Here is a 20,885-nt window from a genome sequence, read left to right as displayed (position 1 = left end):
GATTTAAGGGTATAGAATTACAACCATTTGTATACATAGACTCCACCTTTCAGGGTACCAAAAGTAATTGGACAAGTTAACATGATATTACAGTTATTGTGAGGAACTTTTAACTGGTTATGAACCGGTCTCAATTTAATACCGATGCCTCTATGTGACCTACATAAGTAAACGAGAACATCTGCAAGATGATCGACTATTTCTATGTAGTTATTCTTCTTAACGCTCGTCATCGGTGACATCGGGTCGGATTCCGCGGAAAAATCAGACAACATCATGCAGGTTCACCAGAAACTCCTTCAGGGACCAGCCTCTGCGGACAGACCCAACGGGAGGTGGAGAGCTCTGTGCCTGGCAGCTGCTGATTTGACTTTGTCTTTGTGTTTTCGCATTTTCGTCTGGACGGTGATTTTCGGATGAGAATGAAGGAGGAAAAACACTGTTTTTAAAAATACTCGTGTACGTGGTCTAGGCCTAATTTTATGGCCGTATAACATTTATATGGCTAGCAATCTACATCTGGCAGTCGGTGCTGGACAGGTAGTAGGGAAAGGGTTTATTAAAGCTTTATTGCTGAAAACAGCTGCTGCTGAGAGCAATGAGACCAAACCAAACAGTATAATAAACCATAAAATCACTTTCTGAAATATGTAATGGCATAGTACAGCATCTTGAACAGTACAGAACACACACACACACACACACACACACACACACACACACACACACACACACACACTCTTTAACCCTTCCCCTCCCTCTCCTCCTCTGACCTGCAGGAAGATGGCGGAGTCCCTCTGGTACAGCTTCACCAGCTGGAGGTTGGCAATGGTGTCAATCACCCCCATGGCTAAGCCAGCCATCGCCATGGCGATAGACAGCAGTGCCACGTGGTCACATAGCGGTATGATGGCAAACACTAGTGAGATGATGAGAGTGCAGGTGAAGAGGGCTAACAGGGAGGACAGGAGTCTGGAGAAGACACAGAAAGAGAAGACAACACCCACAGTATTAGGCAGTATATTCAGACTGTTGATGACATTCAGTCAGTCGTTAACCCCCTGAGACCCGACACAGGGTCTCAGGGGTCTTTTGTGGGTCTCAGAGTGTTAAAAAGTGTAAATTTAAGGCAGAGTTTTAGTTTGACTGATTTAACCTTTACTTACAAACCCTGTTCTTATAAAACGTGTTGCCAGTGATTATCAATACTTTAACTAGTTCAGGCTGCAGTAAAGTCACCTTGACGGTCTGCTGCTCCGTTATCTTTTATCACACCTTCACATTCCACCTTCTGTCCTGCCAACTTTCCAATCTCCCTTTAACCTTGTCCTAGATAACTTTTAGTTTGTTAGGACATTTCCCCCAGAGCCTGTGATACCATGGCACAAGTAGAGTGGACGTAATCAGTAGTGGCAGAAATTATCAAGTCGGTTCACCACTTTGGTCCAGAATAGAAAATCTCAATCAAACTATTGCATGGATTATCATAACATATTGTAAATAATATTCATAATCCTCAAACCTTTCCTCTAGCGCCACCAGCAGGTCAACGTTTTCAGTTATCCTGTAATAAACTGGAAAAACAAAGTTCGGAAACTTGTGTTTGGTGGATTATTTCTCTGTTGTTACAATGCTAATGGTCATTGTATTTTACATCGTTGGAAAGCCTGTTTATTTACCTTCACAATGATGTCCAACTTGTAAGGATCATGCATTTGTGGGATGAGCAGCACAGCTGATTATGTGGGTAGTGCCCAAGAAAAATGCTCTAAACAGTGTATTCTCATAAGGCTACCAGGAAGCCTGCAATGACTACCCTTCACCGTCAGGCCCGTTTGTGCTGGTGTCGACAACACAGACAATGGAACCTGAACATGTGGGGGAATGTCATGTTCAGTGATGAGTCCAGGTTCTGTCTGCCAAAGTTGGACGGCAGGGTCAAAGTATGGAGACGACGCGGAGAACGCTATGCCGATTGTAGCACCGATGGAGTAACAGCTTTTGGTGGGGGCTGTGTCATGGTGTGGGGCGGCATCTCCCTCACTGGCAAAACAAGCTTGTCATCATTGAAGGCCATCTCAATGCAGGGAGATATCGGGATGAGATTCTGCAGCCAGTGGCAATCCCATATCTCCACAATCTGGCACCTAACTTCATCCTCCAAGAAACAACGCTCGCCCCCACAGAGCCAGGGTTATCACAGACTACCTCCACAATGTGGGAGTAGAGAGAATGGAACGGTATGTCTTGTTTGTTCCTTGTTACTGATAGAGAGTTCAATCATCCAATCCACCAAACAACTCAAAACAAGAGTCGATACCAACAGGAGAATACACTGTTTACCATTGACGGAGCATTTTGGCAAATTTTTCTTGGGCGCTCCCCACATAATCAGCTGTGCTGCTCATCCCACAAATGCATGATCCTTACAAGTGGGACATCATTGCGCAGGTAAATAAACAGGCTTTCCAACGATGTAAAATACAATGACCATTAGCATTGTAACAACAGAGAAATAATCCACCAAACACAAGTTTCCAAACTTTGTTTTTCCAGTATATATCTCATCATCTTTTGGACGGATTGGCACAAAATTTGGTAGAGGCATTCATGGTCCCCAGATGATGATTCCTACTGACTTCCTAACCTTTCTTCAAGTGCCACCATGAGACATGTTGACAGTTTTATTATTGTATCAGCAGCGCGTGGCAGCTGCGTTACCTGTTGTTTTTTATTTCGGCGTCCGTGTTTACATGTTAGAGCAGCCACACTGCCCGCGTGAGACAGCGTCTCTTCTAGAGAATAGAGGTCTCGCCTATTTTTTCACAGCAAAAACAGACAGTGAAAGTGATCTATTGACAGTATATTGACATCATACCAGCTACATTACTACAGTTTCGATGTCTATCTGTACAATATGTTACGGAGATGAAAAAAAGTAAAGACTTATTTTTAAATCAACACTTCCTGCTTTCATTTAAAAATCTATGCCCTCAATTGTTTTTTCTGTGGAGAGAATTCCTTCATTTGTTAACACGAGGCGTTCATTCTGAAATATATGCCGGATAGTCTTCTAAAACATGCAGTGACTTGGAAAGAGTTTTAATTGTGGATTATTACTATTATTTACAAATTACCACACGTTTCCTAACCTTTCTCAGTCTAAAATAAATATAAATTATATTTATAATAAAATGAAATGGCCATTAAAAGGCAAACTCTATGTAGAAAGAAAGGGTTGACACGCAGCCGCCACGCAGCCGCCACGCAGCCGCCACGCAGCCGCCACGCAGCCGCCACGCAGCCGCCACGCTCTCCTGACGTTCCTGGTGTGTCCAGGCTGTCAGCCTCAGCTGCACTTTGTGTTTTCTGCTAATTAGCAATAACTAAGATGGTGATCAGAGCACAGCCTCACATCCGCTACCTTAGGTGTAGACTCAATGTAATGAGATGATAAGTGTTTCTCGTCTTTCTGGTCTCTCTACTCTCTATGTAACAGAGCCTGCAGATGGTAGAATATAAGTGATGTGAAATGGATCAATATTTATTTATTAGAAAATGATGTGTGACAAAGGAGGGATATATTTCAGTTCCACGCTAAGATCAACTAACTAACTTCACACATTCACAGTCCACTGGCTGCTCACTGTGTGAGGGAGGGCACAGACCTGAAACAAGCCGCTGTCATTTGAATGTTTTGCATTTGCCAGTCAAATTTAGAACAGAGTCCTAACTGTCAAAGTTAAAAGTCAATGTGGTATATACTTTTCTATTTGAAATACTTCAAATCCAGCCAATCATATGAAATATTCAACCTCAAGGGCAGGGCTGTATTCATGTGTCTAAATTCCCCGGCAGAACCCCACCAACCTCGGGAACTTTGGACTGAACTTCCCTTTCTAGTCGATTAGTCCACATATGCTGCATTCACATGGAGTCAGGCAGATAGTAGACGGCAAACTGGATATCATGTTAGTGGACGAGAGCAGGACGGGAACGTTTTGTGAGGCCGGCAGAGAAAACTGGTAACAGTAGACGGCATTGCCGTCCAAAGTTAAAATATTATAACTTTTTGCCGTCCTCCTGATGGAATTTACAACCGGATGTTCCCTATCACCCTCCCTCTGGAGAAAGTTATTAAAGTTTGCAATAAAATATTTAAAGAAAAAGCTGCATTTTATAGCTACATGCATTACTAAAATAATTGTTGAATACTCAATTCTGATTGGTCAGTCACGGTGTTCTACGGTCTTTTATTTCTTTATAGCAGACCGTTGCTATGTATAACAGACCGTTGCTATGTATAACAGACCGTTGCTACCATTGCTATGTATAGCAGACCGTTGCTATGTATAACAGACCGTTGCTATGGGAGGCAGTTCTGATGTCTGACCTTTTTGTGTCAAATTATTGATTTCTTAAGTAGCCGTGTAATAAGCGGGATAATGTACAACTAGCGGTTCCACCCCTCCGCTTCGCGTCCGGGTGCCGCATCGCCTTATTTCACAACAATGACCGGCTCGCTGTACATTATCCCTTACTTAATATATTTTATTCCATCACCATAGCAACATATCGTCACGTGTGTTACATTTTGCCGTCCTGCCACTACGTCGGACTGTTTGTTTGTTTGTTTGTTTGTTTGTCTTCCTGGTGCCGTCCAGAAGGTGTTGTCCGTCCGTCTGATTCCATGTGAATGCAGCGTAATCAGTTGTTTTGGTTTTTCTTTAGCCTATTAGTCATTTTTTATGCTTTTTTTCATGACTTATTTCCAAGAAACTAATGAGCACATCTCTGGTAAACTCAAGATATAAAGTGGTGCTTTTGTGTGATTCTTTGTGGAGAAACTCACAAGACAACTTCATAGATCCGTCGACTAAATCAACTAATCGATTAGTCGACAGGACAGCCCTACCAGCCACCAACCAAACTTTCATTTCTTCAAATCATAAAATGTCATGTTTTCAATCACGTTATGTTATCATCTCCCTATGTTATGGTCTAAATGTTGTTACAAAACATTTTCTGCAATGTATGCAATTCTGGTGGATTATAGAGTACAGTATAATATAATTTATTATATTTTATTGTTATTATATTTAACTGCCATGAATAGTCAGGTTTTAAAGTTCCCAAAATAACTATGGTGCAAGGCTTTCTAGAAGTTTAACACAAGTAGGCATCATGCTTTTAAGATTGTAAATTTAAATTATACTATTCTTTAAAGGGTAACTTCTGTATTTTTCAACCTGGACTCTATTTTCCCATGTTTTTGTGTCGAAGTGACTAATGGGGACAACACTTTTTGAAATTGGTCCAGTATTGAGGGAGAGCGCTGTAACCGGCAGCTGCGAAACAAGTGAGCAGCGTCAGTGTAACGTTACGTTCACTAAAGGTTCTTGTTTTTGCCACCAACAGGCTCAAATTTGTATTATAAGTATCTGACAACATTATGGAAAGGACCCTACTGAGAAACAGAATGTTTTTCTTAACTTTCACTTGATCCGGTCTGTTTGTTATTGTGTCCAAGTCCCGCTTAAGGAGAAGTCTTGTAAATCTGAACGCCCAAGAAAAATTTGCCAAAATGCTCTGCCAATGGTAAAAAGTGTATTCTCATAAGGCTACCAGGAAGCCTGCAATGACTGCCCTTCACCGTCAGGCCCGTTTGCGCTGGTGTTGACAACACAGACAATGGAACCTGAACATGTGGGGGAATGTCATGTTCAGTGATGAGTCCAGGTTCTGTCTGCCAAAGTTGGATGGCAGGGTCAAAGTATGGAGACGACGCGGAGAACGCTATGCTGATTGTTGAACCGATCGAGTAACAGCTTTTGGTGGGGGCATTGTCATGGTGTGGGGCGGCATCTCCCTCACTGGCAAAACAAGGCTCGTCATCTTTGAAGGCCATCTCAATGCAGTGAGATATCAGGATGAGATTCTGCAGCCAGTGGTGATCCCATATCTCCACAATCTGGGACCTAACTTCCTCCTCCAAGAAACAACGCTCGCCCCCACAGAGCCAGGGTTATCACAGACTACCTCCACAATGTGGGAGTAGAGAGAATGGAACGGCCTGCCAAGAGTCCAGACCTCAACCCAATTCAACACTTGTGGGATCAGCTTGGGCGTGCTGTATGTGTTAGAGTGACCAACACAACCACGCTGGCTGACCTGCAACGAATCCTGGTTGAGGAATGGAACGCCATCCCACAGCAACGTGTGACCAGGTTGGTGACCAGCATGAGGAGGAGGTGCCAGGCTGTTGTGGCTGCGTATGGATCTTCCACCGCTACTGAGGTTCCTGACATATTGTATTAAATGAATAAAGTGTAAAATTGCCAATATGTCTTGTTTGTTCCTTGTTACTGATAGAGAGTTCAATCATCCAATCCACCAAACAACTCAAAACAAGAGTCAACACCAACAGGAGAATACACTGTTCACCATTGACGGAGCATTTTGGCAAATCTTTCTTGGGCGCTCCCCACATAATCAGCTGTGCTGCTCATCCCACAAATGCATGATCCTTACAAGTTGGACATCATTGCGAAGGTAAATAAACAGGCTTTCCAACGATATAAAATACAATGCCAATTAGCATTGTAACAACAGAGAAATAATCCACCAAACACAAGTTTCCAAACTTTGTTTTTCCAGTTTATAAACCACAGTATGTTTGTGTGGGACAACGTTACCAAGGCTGGGAGGTATAGTCTACAATTTTTATATAGTGTCTATCTAACTTAAATAATAAACATTTCTATTGTTCCAATTACCTTGTAACATGTCTATGCTTTAACGCCCGAATGCATCCATAGATCGGCCCATCTTTTTTTGAGCCCAAAATTTCATGAGACTCACATGTACTGTGTCGCTTAGCAAATTACTAATACAACTAGTTTCTCAGTCTTTGTTGTAGCTGCATTTCTTTTTCTTTGTGGTACTTTACACCATATTCCGCCTAAATCTGCATAGCTTGTTACTCTGCATAGTTTTGTGGTGACTTGCAGTTTTCCCCGTTGGTCATATAGCGTAGCAAAGACGGTGACAGGTTAACGTGCACTTGAACAAAACACAGCCTTCCCTGCTTTCTTCACAGCCAATTGGATAAAAAACAGATTTTAGAAAAGTGTCCGTCCTGCAGTGGTTTGACTGTAGTGGACTTCTGAAAACTAGAGCCAATGAAAATGTGGGACATCGTCTCAATATGTGGGACGTGGGACAAGGAATAAAAAATGCTGTGCAGTCCCTCATAAAGTGGGACACCTGGTCACCCTACCCTGACCTACCCTGTATATATAAGAATAAACTGTCTTTTTTACAGAAAGGACGAGGAAGAAAGCGAGGAGTATCCTGGCAGATCAGCTGCCGTCCTCTCTTCAGCCAGTTTGAGCTCCGGTAGGTGCTATAGAGCCCCTCTAGCTACTAAAAATGTCTTTAAAAAGTCCTTCATCCCAACTAGCGCCATCATTATTCTTAACTCAACAAAGTAACTGAGTAGCTCTAAGCCACAGACATGAACTGTTTTAATGTATAATATAACCTGTTTATGTATTTGTTTTTACTAAATGCTTGTCTGGTGAGCTGGAGACAAATTTCCTGTACAAGATTTCCTGTATTGTATTATTGTATAAGGAAATAGCTCAGGTTTAATATGGTATATGGACACATACATTCCTTTTGTTTGTCATTCTCAGACACAGAAATGTACAGTATGTTCTCCTATGATGTTATGGAATCAGCTAGAGCCCAGACAGTTGAACTCGTGCTGTCTACACCAATCACAGATATAGAGCATGTTAAAGCTCTATAGTATTTAACCAGCTGAGAAACCAAACAGAAGTAATGTCTCATTTCATCACAATAAAGTCATGTTTATAAGCCATTAAGATGTAATGAGGAAAAGTCACGGTATCAAGGTGATGAAGCTGTTAAAATGGGCCTGCAGGACCATAAAACAAAATATATATTGATTTAACCCTGCCAATATTTTTGTGAAATAATATTTAGGAACATTGTTAGACAGAATATGGCGACTATAAAGTCTCTGTTGAGTACCACAGACACAATTAGTTCTTCATAGGAAGAGGGGGAATTAGCCTAATGTGGGACATTTTTTTTCATTTCAGATTTCTGGAATAAAGCCAGTACATTAAATCCAAACCCAGTACCACTCTGAAATCCCCAGGATGTGTCCTAAAAGTGCTGCACAATTAATCGCAATTTTGGCTTCCCACAATGAAATGAACATGATCGTCTGTAAATATTGATGTTTAAAATGCGCGTTCTGCTCATAAAGAACTCTGCAGCATATCAAATCAAGCGCTTCCTAAACTAATCTATACAACCAATGTGTTTATGATTAAATCAAAAGCATAAAATTGTTTATCTAACTCTTATTGCTGTTAATTCTGCTCTCAAAGTGCACCAGATTGAAGCATTAAACTTTATAATGTAGCTAACCAAAGGGGTAGGGTGAATATTCCTGTATTTTATCATATTGCAATATTTATAGCAGAAAAAAATTACACTTTTTTCGTGCAGCCCTAATTTGTACATTAACAGGGATGTAGCACAGCATAGAAGTGAAGACAGTGCTCTGTTTATTTTAATGTGAAAGTGCATAAAAATATGTTGTTGCTAAAATCAATGAATAATCGTGATAAATAATTGTGATATCAATATTGATCAAAATAATCGTGATTAGCATTTTGGCCATAATGTGCAGCCCTATGTACTAATCAAACCAAAAAGAAGTGGTAATATATATCATATATATATATCAGAACTCTAATGCCAAGTTTTTTAAAGACAAATCTTGATTTTCTAATGTGGGACAGTCCGAAATGTGGGACACTTTAAAATCACCTAAATTAATGTAGGAAACACTCAAGGCTAAATGTGCAATCCCATGTTCAGTCATTTTACCACTTATAATGTTATTGCTGTTACAAAACAGAGGTTTATGCTGGAGTTTAGGCGTCCCACATTAGGCAGTGTCCCACTTTAGTTGTGAAGCATTTAGGCTTATTAGAAATACATTAAATATCAACAGTTTTATTGACTTTTATTAGTTTGAGGAAGACCTACACCCACTGCAGTTTATAGGTGTCCTACATTAGTCACCCCACTATAGGAATATGACACTCCTTTAGGTTTGATAAGATCAATACCAGCACACTGTCAGACCACAGGACATGTCCCCACTCATTGCTCACGTTTTCTTGAAGAGTCCTCCCAGGCTGCTGCCCACCAGCAGGCAGAACTGCTGTGAGAAGAAGACCCAGGTGATCTGTCCCAGGGTGGAGTGGGTCTGACACCTCAGGTCCAGGACTGTGGGTCCCAGGAAGGCGATGCACAGACCGAAACTGAAGAAGACGCTCCAGTAGGTGATGGTGTACTGCCTGTGAAGCTTAAACAGCGACCAGATCCGCTCGTCCAGCAGCTTCATGTCGGTCTGTCAGAGGAGGCAGAAACCAGCTGCCAGCTGCTCATTCACACCGAGGAGCTCTATCAGGATCTGTCTGCCAACGAAGAAAGTAAACACAGTTTCCAGAGTTACTCAGTCTGGGCACTCTTTAGTGGTAGTTGTCCTACTGACGGACGAGGCTCTGATTGGCTGATGGCCTGAGGTCCCGCCCACCTGTCTGTCTGCTCTCAGATCAGTGTTGGGTGCCAGCCTGCAGCTTCTTATTTATATTCTCTCTAAGTTTATATATAATAATAATAACAATAATTTATACAGAATTTATACTGTACATTTTAAGAAATATTCAATTTCATTCTTATTTATGCTATTCTTGCATTTATATTTAACACACTTAATAATATATATATAAAAACAATAATAATAATATATACTGTACTTTTTAAGAAATATTCTATTTCATTCTTATTTATACTATTCTTGCATTTATATTTAACACCCATATACATATATATACATATATATATATATATGTATATATAAAAAATAAAAAATCACAGTATATAATAATAATAACAACTACAACAATAATAATTATTATTTATACTGTACTTTTTAAGAAATATCCTTTTTCATTCTTATTTATACTATTTTTGCATTTATATTAAACAAACTTAATAAATCTCAATTATCAGCATTTTGTATTTACTTATTTACGCTGTGGCTGTATATATTGTAGATGTTTGATTATCTAATTTCTTATTTTTATTTTTATTTTATTTTACTCTACATATATGGTGTAGCATTATGTACATAATTTACATGTTACATACTCCTTTATTTATATTTTCTTGCATTTCTTTATGTTGTTATATAGGAGCAACTGTAACATCCCAATCCCCCCCCCCAGTAGGTGGAGGTATTCAGCTTATACCTAACGAACCGCAGTTAAACTAGAAGAAGAAGAAGAACCAAACAAATTGGACATGAGGAGCATCAGTAGAGAAACCCTTGATGCATCGGGTCAGTCTTCTTCTTCTTTAGTGTTTATTGGCGGTTGACGGTAAACCAGTTTAGAGGCGCATCACCGCCTCCTGCTGGATGGAGAAGCAGCTACATACTGACAAGAAAATAATTAACTACTGATGTAAATCAATTAAAATAGTTAATCTTATTTTATATATTACGACGGAGTATTAGGGTCACATTGAGGGGAAAAAAAATCTGAGATTTCGAGAATAAAGTCATAATATTAAGAGAATAAAGTCATATTATTAGGAGAATAAAGTCATAATATTAGGAGAATAAAGTCAGAGGTTTATGAGAATAAAGTCGTAATATTAGGAGAATAAAGTCATAATATTAAGAGAATAAAGTCATATTATTAGGAGAATAAAGTCATAATATTAGGAGAATAAAGTCATAATATTAGGAGAATAAAGTCAGAGGTTTACGAGAAAAAAAGTCGTAATATTATGAGAATAAAGTCATAATATAAAGTTGTAATTTTACGTGTTATTTTAGAGGGGAAATAGAGCAGCGTGCCGTCTGTGTGAAAATGAGGAACGTGGAGCATCTTGTGAAGTTATACTTTAGTATAAGTGTCCTCTCGCCCGTTTTGTTGGTTGCTGGTAACATGTTTTCTTAAAAAATGTTTTATTCCTTCGAAATTTTGGGATCTAAGTCCTGTAATATTATGCTTTTTTTTTTAATCATAATATGACTTTTAAAGTTATGACTTTATTATCATTAAATTACGATTTATTTTCCCCTCAATGTGGCCCTAACACTCCATCGTAATATATATATAAATGAAAATTATTAATGATTATAAAAACATTATAAAACCAATTATTTTTGCATATTTTGTTACATATTGACATGAAAAATGCATTTTAATCCTCACTTTAAATGTTTACACCTTTATTGTTTTTCAACTGTGACAACACACCATCATATTTTAGCTTAAATAAAAGTAACTTTCTCTTAAAAAGGTGTCTGTGTGAAATTTCAACCTATGACATCTTTGTATTTAAAAGCCTCTATAGGCTCTAGTTTTATAATAAATACATATTTTGATATTCATATTGCTTTGAGGTGTAGGGCAGATATCAGGAGATTATTAGTGCAAATTTGAACTATATCCAAGAAATAGGTGAAAAATTAGAGATTAAGTAAGTAGGTCACTGCACTCAGGTCATTACAATAAATCTTGTTCTGTGAAATGTACATTATTGAGTATATTTATTATTATTATATTAATTTATGCTCTTTTACAAATTTAGTAAAATGGAATTTAAAAGTAAGTCATATTTTAATTAAAATTTCAACAGTCACTGTCTACAAAATATCAGTAAACATTGGATCATGATGTTATAACTATTGCTGCCTTAATCACCATCTGTGCATCAATTTAAAAAATCCTGTATGCAGTACGCCGACAGCACCACCTTCTGTTCACCTATGTTATTGTACATCTGTAGCCTCCAACAACGACATCATATCATCATAATTAACTAACTAAGCAGCCGGAGAAAAAAAAGACATTGAGCAGGTGAGTGTGTGCCAGAATTTTAGTTTCTTTATTCATTAATTAATCAATTATTTAATCAATTGTACGCCCGTTGGCAGTCACAGTACATTCAATTTCTCATTTCATAACAATGTAGACAAATCACACAAAATATCACATCTTATACAAAATCTAAACTTATCTTTTATAAAACATTTAGACATCTGCAGGTTTTTTTCTTTATTTTATTTTAAATACAGCGTTCTATTTTTATTTATTTTTTTCAACGGCATAAAACTCACTGAGAAAGATGAAAACATCTGTTAAAATACGTATATATTATTTCTTTTTCATTACAGTATTTAAAATAGCTTCATTTACCACGACTAAACGCACAGTAATACTTCTGCCACTGAGGGGAGGAGGGGGGAGGATGGAGGAGTAACATCCACGGCTATACATCCCTCTCAAGTCCCAGCAGGGTGGCCCCTTAATGTCTCTAAATGTCTCTCCTCGTTGGCGTCGCCTCTACTTGCCCTCACTGACGTATGAACGACGCGGTCTCAACGTGATTCTTCCATCAGCTTCGTTCACTTTTAGAGGTAGAAAAATCTTTCAGCGGCCATTTAATGTTCACTCAGACACAAACTGAACCTCTCCTGACCTGCACGGATACGACGAGGTGCACTTCGCTGCAGCCTGATGTGAATTCGGCTTAACCAAGTAGTTTTGTTGCCTAAACCTAATCACACCACGTGTTACAACGTTAACCACGAGCGAACCGTCTGCATCAAGATACGACACAAAAGGCTGCCGGGGCTTCTGCCCAAGCGGCAAAATATGACGTAAGTAAGGAGGAGATCACGCTGGGTTACTGGTCAGCATCTCTACCTCTGTCTTCCCTGAACAGTCTCATTCATTTGCTCTCACTTGATTCTCTGAATCCAATCAATCCAGAAGTGTTAATCAAAGGCAGATGTAGACTCGGTGTAGATTTCTTTAAGACTATTCGCCTGTTATGCAAAAGGCCTCCTCAGTTCTGACTGGTTGGGGAGCGCTGGACGTTTAACCTCTGTAGGGTCGTTCACATGTGGATCATTTGGCAACATGGCAGTCAGGTGAGACTCACTGACTGATGGAGAATATTCACAGGCCTACTGACTGACGGAGAGGGAGTAAAGGCAGATTAAGGAGCGAGGAGAGTGCAGCTTTGCCACAAGCCGGCATCACTTCTGATTTCATCTTCCAGGGCACACAGTCATAACCTCTGGGCTCAGTCACATGGGAACTGTGAGGGACTTTATATCAGGAAGATTTGAAAGTGTCACTTCTGCAGATTCTAGTTCTGTCTGTACGCTGCCTACCGTGGTCCTTCAGACAAAAGCTGCTCCCCGGCAATAGGTGCAATAGAGCTGTGCAAAATATAAGGGGTAGTGGTGAGTCCTACTGAGAGTCGTCTGCTACTAGAAAGTACTTGTAGGACATACTTTCCCAGCTTCCTGGTCCAGGGTTTAGGGGGTTTTGGTTCGATACGGGGGTCATATTTTGGAGCCACGTAGGGTAAGACACAAAGGAGGAGGGAGCAGGCTTCAGAGGACACTTCTGGTTTGTGCAAATAGGAGACTAAGAAATACACACACACAAAGCGAATGCCTCCTAACACGTCGGCTACACTAGATCAAATATAGATTCTTCACAAGCCAAGATAGCATGCACAGTTCACTAAGGCAACTTCAAAAAACTGGAGTGAGAGTCGGCTCTTAACGCCGTATGGAACGAAACCCCCACACTGAGTTGAAACACGCTGCGGCAAGGCGAGTCGGTCGACGTGAATCCATTTTACAACGTTTTATATTCATGATGGAGTTTAATGGTGAGTTCAGTGTTTGTTTCATGTGAGTAGAGTTACTGTAAATGAACAGTGTGTTGCTACGTGGTCAGTGTCTGGACTGCTTCAAGACTGCCGGGTGACATAACACACCCGTAGCTGCCTGTTTAATTTACGCCAGCTAACCATCATTAGCTCCATATATGATGCATTTAGATAACGTACTGTATGAGGTTGACCCTTTATTGTTCATCATTTCAGAGGCCGGCAGCCTCATGATGACGTTTTGCTGGTTAATTAGCCTGGTAGCTCATTTATAGCTAACAAAGAAACTCTTTGTTTAGCGAGTGCTTGTTGGCAACCTGGAGGAGCATTTTATAAGCTGGTTCTTTCAGATTTAATATGTCTATTTTACTCCTGGCAATAGTGAGAAGGCTTTGAATCATCATATAGACATTGATGTTAGGAAATTCAATTAACATAAAGAGCAACAGTTAAAATAAATAATGAATATAAATAAATGACCTTCTCTTTGTTTCTGATCATCATTGTTGGAAGGTCTTGAGGGGAGCATCGGGGGGATTTATGACCTCAGTATTTCTATATGATGTTGAGCTGGGGAGGATATTTTATAATTTGGAGAAGCTGCTGGATGCTAATAACCAAATCAGAGAGTGTGTCTTTAAGCCACAGCCCAGTCACCAGGAGAAGAATGTTGCCGTTGTACATTTCTGTAAACCACGGATACGTTGAATGTGGATGTTTTTGCATTCGGTCAGAGCAAGAGACGCAGTACAATGAGCAACTGTTAGTGAAAGTTACGTGGTATTATACGTATACGTACGTATAACGGTCTGTTATACGTAGCAACGGTCTGCTATACGTAGCAACGGTCTGTTATACGTAGCAACGGTCTGATATACGTAGCAACGGTCTGTTATACGTAGCAACGGTCTGCTATACATAGCAACGGTCTGATATACGTAGCAACGGTCTGCTATACATAGCAACGGTCTGCTATACGTAGCAACGGTCTGCTATGCGCCGCAACGGTCTGTTATACGTAGCAACGGTCTGTTATACATTGAAAGTTACGTGGTATAATAACTAGAGCTGTCAAAGTTAATGCGATAACGCAAATTTGTTTTGACGCCACTCATTTCTTTAACGCATTAATGCAACTTGCAATTTTTTGGTTGTAGCAGCTCAGTTTTAAAGCTAGAGTGAAGATACTGGAATCATGTAAAACTAGAAAACCTAATGAATCCATCGGTACCAACCAAGTAGCTTGTCACAAAGGAGGCTAAATAACGCTCCAAACCTATGCTTTGACCTCTGACATCCAGATATGTGAATGAAAATGGGTTCTATGGGTACATTGGAGGGCTGGAAAAAGTTGAAACCAGCTCAACTTTATTTGTAGCGCGTCACACCCGTCACGCAGCGACAGGTGTCGGCCGTCGGTCTGTAGACTCATGTCCCCGGCTTCCATTGAAACCACATGACTGTGCGTTTCTGCAAGCGTGATACGAGGCTGATATGAAACGTGTTTATGAAATGTTTTTTTTGGTTCAGAAACGCCGATATTCAACGTATCCCGCCACAACATTTTTTCTGGCGACTGGGTTGTGCAGAAACCGTCCTAAACTTTAGTAAGACAAACGTTTTTGGAAACAACTTTGGAAACAAGTTCACCTTGTTAGACTTTACCTAAAACTGAACTGACCTCCACTCACACCTCAACCCCTACGTCTGTATGATGCTCCAGATGTGGTCGCTACTTTAAATGGCTAGAGCCCTGGGTGTGCTCTGAATGGAAATTATACAAGCTAGCATATAAGAGTACGTTATAACAGAGCAGCTTTATTTAGGGGCCTAATGGTTGAAATCTTGTGTGTGTGTGTGTGTCAGCAGGATACTTATAAATAAATCTCTGGTGTGTAATGGCAGCATGTTCAGTGTCGCTGATTGTGCAAATGGGTGCAGGTATGTTCAGTGTGTTTGTGTGTGTGTGTGTGTGTGTGTGTGTGTGTGTTGAGATGGAGAGTGTTTCTCAGCTCAGCCACTTCAAGCGCAGTACGAGTGTATTTCCAGAAACCCCGTGTGTCACCGCGGTCAGCTGCCTCAGAAATGAGTGAGTGCACGTGGCTTGGTGTGTACATGCAGATGTGTGCACCCAGGTGAGCATGCTTGTGAGTGTGCTGAGCTGTGTCGGCCTTTGTGTTGTGGTCGGAAAAAGGCAGCTTCTCTTCTCTTGTGCGTGTCCGATCGTCCTCTGCGACCTCTAGAAGATGCTTTGTCGTCGGTTCTTTCCTCGACCTGAAGAGAGACAAAGAGATTGAACACTTATTTTAAAGTGGTGATTATTCAGTGTTAACGGGCACCAACTGAAACCGTTGATATTGTGTATTTCATGGGAAGCGAGGACTCATGCTTTTATCTTACAAAGACTTTTCCTCATTCAATCTTTATCAGTTGGATGCTACTTGCTTAAAGCTTTATATGAAACTAACCAGAGGGAAAAGAAAGCCATACAGCGTTAATTTCTTTAACCAAAACTACGACGAAATAAGCTGGTATTTTTTTTAGATTTAATATGTTTAAATTTGACTACTGCAGGCCAAAACAATAATAAATAAATTAAATCTTCAGCATTTCTCACAATACTGAGAAGGCTTTGAACCACCATTTTATTACATAAAGTGCAACTTAACAGTTAACTGAAGAAAATAAACAAATAAATAAATAATAGAAACCTTCAGTTTGGTTTCTAATGTTGAGCTGGGAGGAAATATTACAATTTGAAGATGCCACTGGAGGCTATAACCAAATTAGAGAGTGTATCATTAAAGCTACATTTTGGTGTAGAAATCACTTTTTGGTGACTAAAATGACTAAAATGTGACTAAATCTAATTAGCATTTTCATTTTAAGACTAAGACTAAAACAGCTGCCAAAATGAACAGTGAAGCCACAGTGAGACTTATTAAGTAAACGAAGAGCTTATTAGAGTATATTAATGGGTGACAGTAGGCTGCACTGAGTTAGGAGACAACTTGTTTATTTTCATTTTCTGTTCAGTTCCTCTGAGACTCTTCTCTGTGGTATTTTTATTTGTGTCACAGTAAACAGAGTCAGCATGCCAGGCTTCTCGCAGAGCTTCGCTAATTAGCAAAGTACATCTGCAGACACGTCGACATTTCAGATGTTGTGGTCAGGAACAAAACAGAGCTGTTGTTTTGCATGATCCTGTTTAAACCCATCTAAAACAAAAACCATAATAACTAGAGCATTCGTTCTTTTTGCAGCAGAAAGCTACAGTTAGGCTTCTTTCTTTCACGTCGTTGGACGCTCGTGATCATTACGGTATATATCATCAGAAAGCCTTTGCACTCAATCAGCTCATAAAAATGAGCATTACCTCAAAAAACTTGAAAAAATTGCATCGTTCAAATAACTTATGGAGGATTAGGAAATATTTTGTTCATGTTTTTACATTAAGAAATCTTTTGGATTAATATGTTTTGTGTGTTTATCTAGTAAAATGTTTTGAAAACAAAAAAAAGTCAGATTTTTTTATTTTTATTTATGACACAATTTTAATACTTTTATCAATTATGTAAGGGATAATGTACAGCGAGCCGGTCATTGTTGTGAAAGAAACCCCGACAGGGCGATGCCGTTCACAACAATGACCCGCTAGCTGTACATTATCCTGCTTATTACACGGCTACTCACTGAAGAAATCAAATATTTGACACAAAAATAGTCCGCCAGAGTCTGACATCAGAACTGCGCCCATAGCAACGATCTGCTATACGTAGCAACGGTCTGTTATACATAGCAACGGCCTGCTATACGTAGCAACGGTCTGCTATACGTAGCAAAGGTCTACTATACGTAGTAACAGTCTGTTATACATAGCAACGATCTGTTATACATAGCAACGGTCTGCTATACGTAGCAAAGGTCTGTTATACGTAGCAAAGGTCTGTTATAAGTAGCAACGGTCTGCTATACGTAGCAACGGTCTGTTATACGTAGCAACGGTCTGTTATACGTAGCAACGGTCTGCTATACATAGCAACGGTCTGCTATACGTAGCAACGGTCTGTTATACGTAGCAACGGTCTGTTATACATAGCAACGGTCTGCTATACATAGCAACGGTCTGTTAAACATAGCAACGGTCTGTTATACATAGCAACGGTCTGCTATAAAGAAATAACAGACCGTAGAACGCAGTGATGGACCAATCAGAATTGAGTATTCAACACAGCCGTGTAATATGTTTTATTGACTTACATAACCTTTTATCTGAGGTTGTATTGATTTTAGTGATATGAAGCATTTGAAGATACTCCAAGAAATTACATCACAATAAGCAAAAATACCAACGTATAGGCACTCGCAAATATAAGAGAGAACAAACCCACATCATGTACTGAACTGTTACAGCTGCCCACTATGTGAAGAAATAAGTGCCTTTAAATACCGGTGACTTTCAGTAAAGTCAGACCACGCTGTGAGATTGAATCTTACCTAAAGGCTGGAACACTGAGCTGCGGTGGCCTGGGTCCTTCTGGAGCTGGAGCTCTCGGAGGGAAAACACTGAAGCAGCTAAAACAGAGAGGAGACACAGGATGACTTTAAAAACAAATAGAGAAAAGACAGTACCTCCACGTTGTCCAAGTGTCTTCTGTCAGACATTTTCTCTGTGCTAGCAATGTGCACTTTTTGGTCAAATTGACCTAAAAACACATGATTAAATTATGGTTATAATTCAGTTTTTTAGATTAGCACATGTCATTTACAGTAGAAGTAACGTCTGCAGTTCACAGCCAGACTTGTTGAAGCTTTGGACCTCAAATACACCTGAGAGGCTTTAAAGGTGTGTTCACAGTGTGTACATGTGTGTGTGTGTGTGTGTGTGTTTATGTCTTACTGTCTGCCAGATTGTGTATGTGACTCCCCAGACTCAGGAAGTAGGAGTGTCGTAGGGCGTCTTCAGAGGAGAGTCTTCTCCTGGTGTCATACTGCAATCACAACACAAACGCAGCTGATTAGACTTCTCTGTGATCACAGCTGAGTTCTGTCTCATGTCCAGGTGAGTGAAGGTCACTGTGTCTTTTGTCTCTTACCAGCAGCAGAGCAGACAGCAGGTCAATCCCCTCTGTGTCCAACCTGACGGAGACAAAGACAAAATGTTCAGTTTGTTTTATGACTATTCAGAGAACAATTACTCACTGATACTGATAATGAAAGTAAATACAGAGGGAGGGGGGGGGATTTGTTTCAAGTGTTTTTTCCACAAATGATGATGATGAATTTGTTTTTAAAAAAAAAGCAATATTCAGTTTTATGAAAAAGCTAAATGGAGCAGAGAATATCTCATATTTCTTTTTATTTAAAATTAAAATGCCATTTATTTTACATGGCAATAATTGTTTAAAAATTAAAAATAATAATAAAATATTTATTGTAAAATAAAATAATAAAAAATAAATAATAATAAAAATAAATAATAATAAAATAAAATAAAGGCATTTTAATTTTGTTCAAACACTACAGTAAGCCTTGGATTATTTTTGAGGGAGTCTTGCATTTTGTACTTTTCTTTAGACCAGGGGTGCCCAATACGTCGATCGCGATCTACCGGTCGATCGCAAAGGTAGTGTGGGTAGATCGCATGGCATTAAAAAAATAAATAATAATAATAATAATAATTAAATTTTTTTTTTTTTTAAAATAGACGTCAGCCAACAAATTGCAACACTGTTTCACCTGAACTCATCTGGAGTGGAGGATGAGATTTTGACACTACAAGCTGACATTCAGCTTAAGTCCAGGGCTCATGGACAGTTCTGGAACTTACTCACAGAGGAAAAGTACCTCAACATGAGGAAATGTGCTACCTCCTTGACTGCATTATTCGGCTCCACTTATTTATGCGAGTCAGCCTTTTCCCACATGAAGATTATTAAGTGCAAATACCGTTCCACCTTGACTGATGATCATTTGGAAGTGTGCTTGAGGCTGGCTATCAGCAGCTACTGTCCGGACTATGCATCCCTGGCTGATTCCATTCAGTGCAAGTCATCAGAGTAAGGTAATGACAAAAAATGTACAGTTATATTGTACAATATGGGTTCATGCAGTTATGCAAGGTACACCAACATATATTGTATATATAAAGAATACTCAATATATTTATAAATAAATATATGTTTTGCATTTTTATAGTAGGTAGATCATTTTGACTTGGTCATTTTATAAGTAGCTCGCATGCTGAAAAAGTGTGTGCACCCCTGCTTTAGACCATATTCCACCCCTGCAGTGAGCCTTTCACAAGATTAAGTAAGAACAAATCACCTGAAGGATCAGGTACGTGATTACAACAAAGACCCAGCAGTGCTTGTACTCCATTGTATAAAAGCTGTTAGTGTTACCTGGGCACATGGTTGATGAGAGCTTGAGGTCTGTATTGAGGGAAGAGATAAGACCTAAACTCGTCACTACTGCATATACCAGGCCAGGTGTCTTCTGTTGGAGTACCTGGAAGACGAACAAACAAAGAAATGTACAGTTGTCTGCTGTCACAGGACCCTTACATCACATGTTCTTACTTCATATATTACTTTCTTTCTGCCTGGCCTGCAGGATATTATCATAATATGCTGCTATCTTACCAATGAGCCTAAAAACTAAGTGCAGCTCCTCCTTTACTGTGGCACCAGGAAACATGGGACGACCTGTCGCCATCTCGTACAGGATGCAGCCCACGCCCCTGGAAGAGGAGGGAGGAGATGAAGATACAAACAACAACAGTCCTCCGAGCTAGAACTGTAGGTGAGGCCTCGTTCAACAAACACACACGCACACACACACACACACACACACACACACACACACACACTTCAAAGAGCCCTGATCATAAGTGCAAACGTGTGTGTCGTGAGTGGGCACAGTGCAGCCTTTTGTTCCAGCCAGGACGGCGTGTTGAAGAGGCGCCCTGTGGTCCGATGAGAGCGTACGCAGCTACAGTAGGTGAGCTCATAGAAAAAGGCTGTCGTGCTGCTGGAGAGCCACATTTAATCCTCAGTGGTTTACAGAGCTGC

At 39.8% G+C, this 20,885-nt stretch overlaps 2 protein-coding genes and 2 long non-coding RNA genes across 6 annotated transcripts in view; 2 read left to right on the top strand and 2 right to left on the bottom strand.

The window, feature by feature from the left end:
• The window catches only part of LOC141771582 (uncharacterized), a 43,788-nt gene extending 42,872 nt beyond the window's left edge, over positions 1 to 916 (top strand). Inside the window, exon 3 of the long non-coding RNA XR_012594734.1 lies at positions 780 to 916. This is a non-coding gene — a long non-coding RNA (uncharacterized LOC141771582). The remainder of the gene's footprint in view (positions 1 to 779) is intronic.
• The window catches only part of mfsd4aa (major facilitator superfamily domain containing 4Aa), a 56,803-nt gene extending 47,247 nt beyond the window's left edge, over positions 1 to 9,556 (bottom strand). The window contains exons 1-2 of the mRNA XM_074641106.1: positions 9,219 to 9,556; positions 774 to 972 (exon numbers count right to left, since the gene is read on the bottom strand). Coding sequence (XP_074497207.1) covers positions 774 to 972; positions 9,219 to 9,451 — 432 coding nt within the window. The 5' untranslated portion in view covers positions 9,452 to 9,556. The remainder of the gene's footprint in view (positions 1 to 773; positions 973 to 9,218) is intronic.
• Positions 1 to 20,885, top strand: part of LOC141771623 (uncharacterized) — a 151,015-nt gene that overhangs the window by 45,888 nt on the left and 84,242 nt on the right. The gene's annotated exons all lie outside the window — the stretch shown is intronic.
• Positions 11,983 to 20,885, bottom strand: part of cdk18 (cyclin dependent kinase 18) — a 55,897-nt gene continuing 46,994 nt past the window's right edge. For all 3 annotated transcript variants that reach the window (XM_074641316.1, XM_074641233.1, XM_074641407.1), the window contains 6 exons: positions 20,457 to 20,554; positions 20,217 to 20,322; positions 18,909 to 18,951; positions 18,713 to 18,803; positions 18,310 to 18,387; positions 11,983 to 16,086 (listed from right to left, as the gene is read on the bottom strand). In XM_074641316.1, coding sequence (XP_074497417.1) covers positions 16,052 to 16,086; positions 18,310 to 18,387; positions 18,713 to 18,803; positions 18,909 to 18,951; positions 20,217 to 20,322; positions 20,457 to 20,554 — 451 coding nt within the window. In that variant the 3' untranslated portion in view covers positions 11,983 to 16,051. The remainder of the gene's footprint in view (positions 16,087 to 18,309; positions 18,388 to 18,712; positions 18,804 to 18,908; positions 18,952 to 20,216; positions 20,323 to 20,456; positions 20,555 to 20,885) is intronic.

The sequence above is a fragment of the Sebastes fasciatus genome, chromosome 1 (genome assembly GCF_043250625.1).
Source record: "Sebastes fasciatus isolate fSebFas1 chromosome 1, fSebFas1.pri, whole genome shotgun sequence".
Taxonomy (NCBI): Eukaryota; Metazoa; Chordata; class Actinopteri; order Perciformes; family Sebastidae; genus Sebastes; species Sebastes fasciatus.
This window is presented reverse-complemented; position numbering and strand designations above follow the sequence as displayed.